The sequence below is a fragment of the Drosophila erecta genome, unplaced genomic scaffold (assembly GCF_003286155.1).
Source record: "Drosophila erecta strain 14021-0224.00,06,07 unplaced genomic scaffold, DereRS2 tig00000000-arrow-pilon, whole genome shotgun sequence".
Taxonomy (NCBI): domain Eukaryota; kingdom Metazoa; phylum Arthropoda; class Insecta; order Diptera; family Drosophilidae; genus Drosophila; species Drosophila erecta.
In genome coordinates this window covers 14,841,786-14,851,296 of record NW_020825194.1, presented here as the reverse complement: position 1 = coordinate 14,851,296, position 9,511 = coordinate 14,841,786, and the positions used below count along the sequence as shown (strand labels likewise).

At 44.2% G+C, this 9,511-nt stretch overlaps 1 protein-coding gene across 3 annotated transcripts; it reads left to right on the top strand.

Moving 5' to 3' along the window:
- Positions 1-2,280: 2,280 nt before the first annotated feature.
- LOC6553891 lies at positions 2,281-9,000 on the top strand. 3 transcript variants are annotated; one of them, XM_026983774.1, is made up of 6 exons: positions 2,281-2,638; positions 6,685-7,083; positions 7,170-7,255; positions 7,526-7,609; positions 8,155-8,405; positions 8,691-9,000. In XM_026983774.1, exons 2-6 carry the CDS (start codon positions 6,687-6,689, stop codon positions 8,815-8,817), a joined length of 945 nt encoding a protein of 314 aa, XP_026839575.1. In that variant the 5' UTR covers positions 2,281-2,638; positions 6,685-6,686; the 3' UTR covers positions 8,818-9,000. The 3 variants fall into 3 exon arrangements, with proteins under 3 accessions (XP_026839575.1, XP_015009876.1, XP_001980464.1); XM_015154390.2 differs by having other exon boundaries at positions 6,682-7,083; XM_001980428.3 differs by lacking the exon at positions 7,526-7,609 and having other exon boundaries at positions 2,282-2,638; positions 6,682-7,083.
- Positions 9,001-9,511: the final 511 nt, after the last annotated feature.

The window sequence follows — 9,511 nt, the reverse complement described above, 5'->3', positions numbered from 1 at the left end:
AAATTTTCACTTCCTTGAATTGCAATGCTTTTGGGCAATTTTAATTGAGTAAAAATATATCCAAAGTGAGAAATGGGAAACAATTTACTTATTAAGGCTTTAAATGTTCATGCCTGTTTTTCAACGTCAAAGTGTAAAATATTGGTTGAATATTTATTTATGAGAATTTTGATAGGAGAAAAATCGACCAATATTATCCGCCCTTAATACACCGCATTAAAATTTTATTTTAAGCTAAATTCCCAAAAATTAGTTGTGTCCGGCTGTTGCTCTATTGGGAATTATCTGATAATACCACATCGCCAACAAACATGCACTGGCACAGGCGCAATATTCCGCAAACAATTCATCATTTATGCCAAATATTGTGTTGCCTGTACAAATTATAAGCCAAACTACTGAATGCCGATTTGATAAGCTGATTTATGCTTCATGTTTAGTCTGCGGCTGCCCCGGTTCCATTGATTTGCACTCTCGGTTGACAGGGAAATCATTAGGCTAATGTGATTGAGGGGTGAGTGGAATGGCGTCGAGTGGATCGACTGGTCGAGAATGCGAAATGTAAACACAAATATTGGAATTGCCAAACAAAATCGAGCTGGGCACATAAATTAAACGGAAAATCGCTAATCCCACCGAATCCCGGCTACAGCTGAAAGTGCCCGATATGCAAAGTCAGCTCGCCCGGCGATAACAAATGCGGAGCAATTATGGCCGCATTAAGCATATGCCCGAGTGGTCAACCCCTCCACTGGCGTGTGTGGGGGTTTTTGGAGTGCATCGTAAGGATTTGCATAAATCCCACCACATTTATTCAATAAGCAAGCCACACAGAACAGAGCCGGAGCCACTTGACTCGGCCCGAAGACCACTTAATAATCCACTCGGACGGGTTAAAAGAGTCCCTCCCCAAAATGCTGATTGCCCGCACAGTTGGCATTGATTTACGGGTGGACTGGTCCCAGGAACTCAGCTCCATCTTGCCTCCCACTTGCCATCCCAATCCCAATCCCGGGCCCAATTCCAATCGGGTATGCAAATCGAATACAACTAAATGTAAACACATACAACTGCATTTGAAGATGGCAACCTTCGTTGGTTGTTCCATTTCTATTTTCCGATTTGATTTCGCAAGGGTTCAAATGCCTCAGTTTCTGGGCTGGAGACGATGGGGTTTTCGGACGACTGGATGTCTGGCAGACATTCTCAGCAAACTTTTGCCTGAACGGCTTAACTTTTTTGCACGTGTAGTTGGCCAGCAGAAGCTGTTAAAAGTGATGGTCGCTAGACGGGGACGAGGACACACTTTTAGTTAAATTTGTAAAAAAAGAAAAAAAAACATTCTTTTGTTCCTTGGCAATCCTCTGAAAGGTTTTCTTTGCCCAGAAGTTTCCTAATTTACCAGTGACTCGAGACTGAACCAAGCAATCGGCTTAAGCCTAATGAATCACTCTGCTTGTGAATCTTTCAAAACAATTTCAAGACGAACTGTCCTAGTCAAGGTCCCAGAGGAACAATAACTCTGCACCCACATCAAGGAACACGATCGCCGGTCCAGCGACATGTAAATGAGATGAAAAACCTTGACGGCAGTTCAAACAGGTAGATTAACACCAACCGTTAACGCCCATTTTTCAGGCAGCAGACAACAATGGGCCATAAACGCATTAAGGTAATGGCAAACAAAACGGAGCTAACACAACAGGCAAAAGATCGTGTCCACAAAGTCCCACCTGCGATCGAGCAACATGTTCGAGCTCAAGCCGCGGATCGAACTTCGTTTGTCATCTGCGCAGGCGCCACCACACGCATGGGATCAGTGATGCCAATCTGGGCATTTTCCGTTCAGAAGTAAGCAGGGCTTTTAAGATGGGCATACTACGGATTACATATATGAACATTTATTTTGTTGAAGAATGAAGTAAATTCTATTTCAATTTGACATCTATCAAATGCCTTCATAATTGTTATTTTGCCTATATGTTATACTTATTATAATATAATTATATTATATAACATAATTATTATAATTATGATTATTATTTTACTAGAAAAACCATTTTCTTGTGTTAAAGTTGATTTACATACTTGATGTTTAATGCCATGGCCATAGTACAATGACTTTATTTTCTTTTATACAAGCTAGAGCTTGTTGCTAGAGCGAACTGACAAGTGCGAAACTATCGCCGTCTTCCAACATGTTCGCCTTCGAGCCTCTGCGGCTGCATTTCTTCGGCTCGATTCCAGGCCCATCGCGAAGACGGTAAAATGGGTCAGGCTATAAAAGCAGAAGTTCAAGGCGATCACCGTTTCAGACAACTCCAGCAGCCGTCACAGCAACAGCTCCACTTAGAGCCAGTAACCAGCAATCGCTGTAGTGCCAAGTAAAATCCGAACACTCTCGAAGATCGAAGTTAGCGAAAGAAAGTTGCCATCGATCCGACTATCTCAAAAAGAGAGAGCAATTTTCGTGTGCAAAGTTTTGGGTGAATTTTTAAGTGAATTGTGTGCTTGACAATCGCGTGCTGAAATCTGCACTACTTCTAGTGCGACCAGCCAAACCAACTCAGCTGCAGCTGTAATTAAAATTGAAATTGCTTCGAGCTCGACAACTAACAGACTGCAGATAAATAGACAGGTAAGAGAAATGGTTCAGTGGAAGAGGACATTGGAGTAATTTTAATGGCATTGAAGTGCATTAAATATTAAATCAATGACCGAAAATAAATGTTTTATTTGCTTAAATTAAACCAATCTGACATTTAGGAGGACACTTAAATGTCGAAATTGGCAATCCTCTACTATATGCACAAAGAACATTTTTTTTTACTTGAAAAAACTTTTAGCATGCGAGATTCAACGCAATAAAAACGGTATTAATCTGAAATTTGCACTACCTAATGTATCAGCATAAAAGAACTATTTTCAAAATGCATAGATATTATAAAAACGCCATAAATCAATTTTAAAACAGAAATCAACAACGTCTAATCCGTAACGCAAATACTGCAGTGCGTTCAGCTAGAATTTTGTAGTAGAAAGTTATTGACAATTGATCGACTGCCACTATTTGGCCTCGAGTCGTGTCGTGCGTTTGTTTGTCGAACAAATTGGGGCTATATGGCAAGAGCCAAATATTTGGGTCAGGCCAAAAAGAAATAACAGAACTCGGGGCATAAATCCAGCAATGAAAAAGGCAACAACCGGGAGTAGCGGAAAGAGAGGAGATTTTCTGTTAAACGAGTTAACAACTTTGCATGAAAAAGCAAACAGAAACCCATCGGCTGGACGGAGGAGCATGAACATGTCAAAGCGTTCGAGTCCGGGGGTTCTCTTTTTGGAGACGGGAGGGGCCTTCCATTTCGTTGACGAGGTGCGATGAGGTGCGTCGGGGACACACTCACACGTACGCACATGCACACGCACACGCACACGCACACGGATATGTGCATTCAGCCAAGTTCTTTTCAAGCCAAACAAGCAACACATCGTGCACCGATGATGGCCGCCCACTGACCCAAATGGGCGCCCGTTGACTGCCGCTTCAAAGAATTTCGGTTTTGAGTACTCAGGAGAAGGCAGCCACACACACGCACACACACACCACTTTCAGGTGGAAAGGCCTTGCGGCCGTTTTGTCGGTGGCCTTGATTCGATGTGGGTATCCGACTTCGTTCCGTCTCTGTCTCGGAATCGGAATATCTCTCTGCGCTGTGGATCGCCCAATTAACGCCTGCCTTTTGGCCAAGTCTTTGGCCAACTCTCATGGAAAATATATTTATTTAATTGCCTGCAAAAGGGGTAAACTGTCTGCTATTTGTTTACCCATTCGCCTGTGTGCACTCCTAGACTGTCTGCCTTTTTCTGCCTTAAAGCAAGTATTTTTCGTTTTATTTTTTCGTAACTTTCATTCATTGGCCGTCGTTGCTTTTGGCATTTTGCGGTTGTCGTTGTCAGGCTGAGCAAGGTGAAAGTTTTTCTTTGAAGCTGTTAAGTTGTGTTTAATACAGTTTATGTTGGGTCCGATCGGATTCGAGCTAAACTAAATCAATTTTCCTTTCCATGCAGACTGGATAATGTGTTCTGTTGAGGAAAACCGCACAACTATTTGTGGATTAAACAAAGCGATGCTCAACAATGGCAGCTGCAATTTGTCCATCAAATGCAGCTGACTAATAACCATAATGGCTGTGGAAATTGCAAGTGCAATTGGTTCTGCTTTCGTGCGGCCTTAAGTTGTTTGTCATTTTGCCCACTGCCGACTGGGTTTCGGGGTCAGTAAAAGTTTCCAGCAGCAGTTGTCTCTGCAAAAAGTGGACCGTTGTATAGCTCATCCCGGCCTGGGATTGCATCAGGGCTTAGGGTCTTACTCAATAATCAATTCGCGCCGCTCACATTTAAATGCAGCACAGCTAGTGCGCGTTTTGGCCAATTGACAGCTAGGTAGCGGTTTCCAGTCAGGGGTTGCTGACCATCGCGTTAGTGGGAACGAAAGACTTAAGGCACAAACCCGCTAGAAAGCCGCTGGGCATTCCAATTAAGGTTAAGCACTCGACGGCAAGCAATTGCCGCTCTGCAAGACTTAATTAAATTTTTTATTATGTGTTATTTTCTTGGTCAATAAACCTTGGCTGGATTCTGGGCGAAAAGAAAGTGAAATGTGCATTTTTTGAGGCTGCCTGAGTTTCTCTCAGCCGGAAACCTGTCCGTGACCGTCCAGAAAACCCGGCTGAGCCCCGCAGAATGACTCAGGGCCCTCCAATTCAGCCGATCCACTCCCAGAAACCAAAGACGACGGCGACGACGACGACGAAGAGCTTGCTCACTTACCGCAAATCACGAACGTTTTGCCGCTTTCTCATCATCATTATCATCATCTTTGACTTTGACCAAGGAGCCAGTGGAGCGTGCTTTGGCACGAGACCGCAAACGAAAATGAAAATAAATATCTGGGAGACCAGCACATAAATTACAATGATATTTCTCGGCTAAGACTGCCAAAGAACTTGGTTATTGTTACACCCCGCCTCCGTGACTCGAAAAATTGTTTCTCTTTCTGGCCGTTTGCGGTTTCCATCGTCCACACTTTCTAATTTGCGACTTTTGACCAACGGCAAGTGTAATTGCTGCTCTCGTTTTATTTTGTTATTGAAATAGTTATATTGCCCGCTGTTTGTGAAGATGTTTAATTGCCGTTTTAAGGCAGGCCATGAAAGTAAGAGTTGCGTGCAAAGTTTCCAATTAGAGGTGCGTGTTTTTCTCTTAACAAGAGAGAGGAAAGGCGGCCAAAGATAACGAGGGAACTTGCTAGCAGGCAAGCTGGTAGAATTATGTCATAAAAGACCAGAGTGGCGATATCGATGTGACTAATTTGTGCATCACAATTTCCACGGCTAATTTCCCACAATCAATAAAATTTCTCTGCCACACATTCCAGCTATTAATTACCATTATCTTAACCACTAATCGCTGAATCACGTTCAAAGCCACAGTCTCCCGCTCAAACAGCTTTCTAAATTTACATGGCCACCATAATTTCCACGGAACTGGGTCGCATTGTGTCACAGGCCATCAAAACTCCACTCTTCAGAGCGGCAGCCGCGAGATGGAGTTGCCCGATTAATCAATGGCAGCACAATTTACATTTCCACGCTGACCCATTCTGGAGAGCCTGTTCTCGGCCAGCAATCAAATGGAAATCAATGCAATCTCCCAGCCATTGGCATTCCACAGCCTCGTTGGCTTTATTAATTGTAACGGGAACCTGTTGCATGACATCTGAGCGAAAAGAACCGCTAGCTGGAACTGGTTGTGTATTGCTTCTGTATTGCGAAGACCCAGAGAAGAAGAATCTCCAGCCACTTATATTCGCGATCCCATTATGATTCGCAGCCAGGGACTGATCAATTGGGAATGGTTCTCGATGCTAATATCGCTAATAAATATCTAACCGCGAGGAAGTCGCTGCTAATTGCCGGTACTTGCCACCCCACCTGTGGCGGCTTTCTATGTTGCCCAACCTGCCACTCGGTTGATACCACTGCCGCGAATGCTCCTCTTCATGCCGCGGGTTTGCACTGGGGAACGGGTTCGGTTTGACCGACACCTTAATTGGGAGCAGTTTGACTCGTTTCTAGATGTTTCGGAAGCGAGTGGAGACGCTTCGCCTTTAATTACACGCCGCTACAACTTTCTTATCTAGTTTTCATGGAAATTGTAACATATTCGAGACCTGGGCAACGGGAAAATGTTGGGAAGCACTTGACATTTAAATGCGACGGAAAATAATAATATAGTGCTTTAATAGTTAAAAAGAGAATCACAAGCTTAATATCCATAAAATAAACTCGATTTTCTTCATCAAGAATGAAATATAGGAATGCATTATCGTTATTGTGAACACTTAAAGGTTTATTAGGAATCTATTTATCCAAGTCTGCAGTTGTCAGGTCCAACAACGTATTTTTCAATAATATAATGTAATGCCAAATCTCAATCGGGCCAAGCATGTGCCATCCAAATGGGCCACCGCTGATTCCAATGCTCAAGCCGTGCATAGGTTCAGGAAACTCCATCGCACTTAGTTGGGCAATGTGAAAGTGTTGTTATGCGGATGGCTTGGTGTCCGTCCCCCAATGAATTTCAAATAGGCTAAACCCATTCCCGTCCGGTCTCTTGCAGTAGTCATGTGGAATCAACGGAAAGTGCACGCCTACCTGCTGCTCTCCATCGTGGCCAGCAATTGTCTGCTGATGACCTACGCATTTCCACAGCAGGAGGTCTATCAGAGGCAGCACCAGGTGACCCAGTCACCTGTCTATCGGGATGAGAGTGTGGCCAGGAAGTTTGCGGTGAAGCCCAATGCCTCGAAGAAGGTGGCTCTGGACGACATCGAGGACGATTTGGAGACCAACCAGATCCAGGAGAGCGTGGGAGGTCCCGGCGGCTTCACCTGGTCCAACATGCTGTCCACCGTGATGACCATGTTCTTCAACGGAGCCGTTAACGCACCAACCAAGTCCGATGATGTGGATACTTCCATTGGCTTGGGCGGCAGTCCCTGGGCGAATGTCATCTCCATGGGTAAGTGCCGAGTCTGATTTTGATTTAATGGTGTCTAAGAAAAGCAAGAAAATTCCCATAACTGATCTCTGCCCGTTTCTCCGCAGGTCTTCGCATCATCAACACCTTGCTGGGCGGCGGAGCCCCTAGCGATGGCATCGATAAGGTCGACAACGGTGGATCTCCCATGCAGGTAATCTCTCGATCCATTAGCCCGTAACATGGTATACACTCACTGATTGCTTTTGTGCCACTTTTGTTTTGCTTTATCGTAATTTTTGCTGTTCGATTGTTACCGTTTCGTTTCGTTTCGTTTCGTTTTGTTTTATGTATATCCTATATCTTATACTGATTCTGATACTGATACTGATACTGATTCTGGGTGCCTGGCTCTTCTTATTCTCTTGATTATGATTGCTTCCCGCCTACCTCCTCTACCTCTACCTCGCTAATAATCGCACAGGGCATATTGGTGGCTGTGATGTCTGCCGTTTTAGGCTCCAGAGACCCCGACCAAGTCAACTCGATGGCCAAGCAAGCTGGCGAGGTAAAACATCTTTATTGCTTTCACAACACACACTACACCAAGCAACAAGATTTGGGTGTGAAATAGGGCTAAGTAAATGAGGAAATGAGGAAATCGTCGAACCTCTTTCAGGGGGTAAAGTGAATCGTTTACAATTAATTAATGGTTGCTATCATAAGGTTTTGGAAATAACATAGTATTTCACTATACAATAAGATGAGACACATTTTCTAGACGGTAATTGCCTAACTACTGAATTTTTTATTTTTGGCTTTAAAATGCCATCGGATTAGCTAATCAATTGAATGATTTACACCTGAATCTTGTTGCCCAGTGCCGGGAATGTAAATTGTTTCTATGCACAGCAACACACACTCCGAAATACACGCTCTGAAACACACACACACACACCACTGACACCACTTTAGTATTGGCACAGCAAATGCAAAACTAATTGACTAATGCTTCCTCTACCCCATCTACCCCTCCACCCTATCAACACCTGCACACACACACACACACACTCCACTCCACTGAACAAAACGCTCCCCCTTCCGCATCCACAGTTCATTCAGATCGTGATGAACCTGCTGGACGCCCTGAAGACCTCCTTCTCGCACCGCTCCCTGACCGCCCGCTCCATGGGCAAGCGGGACTCGGTGAGCGACGCCGTCGTCGCCGGAATCTCCCTGATGAAGGGCTACGTCCGCACCTACCGCACCTCGGAGGACAAGTGCACGCAGCGGTACATGTGCGACGCCAACACGGAGTGCGTCCGCGAGATCGGCGGCAGCAGCATCTTCTGCCAGCTGGGATCGTAAGTACAGCTGAAGTGTGCATTTGGACACAATTCAGGATCATTTGCCACAGTTATACATCAGGCTGGGGCTCGCTGGTTGTGCAGCAATGTGTTGCCACCATGTGAAGACATAGTTATTTGAGTAACTTTCTAGTACTTCGAAATTTGTTTTATATAAAGACCTATTGACACTCAAAAATATGCACTGATTCCGTTAGTTTCTGAAAATCTTAAGATTTCTAATCTCCCCTGTTCATAAGGCTTCTATGAAACACTAATGAATACTTTGTTTTCCCACTCTAGCTATGCCACCAGCTACGTCCTAGGCCGCACCAGTGGCAGCAACTTCGAGGAGCTGTACGACGCCGGACGCAGAGGTCGCTCCGGGTTCGACTGTCGCCAGATCTATCTAGAGTGCAACGAGGTCTAGACTACGCAGTGCTCACCCGTCCAGTCGTCCACTCCCTAAAATAATTTAAATTAATTTATGACTTCCCTAGATGCTAGCTATTTATATTATTTATTTAAAAGTCTGTACTTATGGTCGCCCGAAAATGCGACTGGCTTCTAAGTTGACAAAGAAAACCGTTAAAAATACATGCATTAAATGACAGCACCGTGCTTTATTTATAACAATTATCGTTCAGTGTGGTTATATTTTTGTTCAATATTTTGTAGATTATCTTCGGTATCTGCTAGGTTTTGATTTTAGTTTCGTTAAAAAGCTCGCACCTAAAAGCTTTCGCAGCATTCAAAAAGTAACTAGCTAGGTGTAGCTGGCATATGCTAACTGCTATGGCACTGACGAACTGCTTGGGTACAACTGCAAGCAGGTTTACCGGAAGTCGCACAAGCAGTACGCATTCAAGCAGTTCTCACAGCACTGCTTGCACAACTATGCGGTTAGTATTACGTATACGAAATGGTGGCCGCCATCAAGAAATCGGACTCGGTCATTTAGCTTTGGACTTCAGACAAAGTTCGCGTATGATCGAAAAGTTGAGTAGCTTAGATTTCATTTCAATTTATTACGAATTATGATTATTGTTCTCATTGCGGAAAGTAGGTGCTAGCAGTACACAATCGAACTCTCAACCTTCTTTCTTGCATTGTAAGCCCGCTGT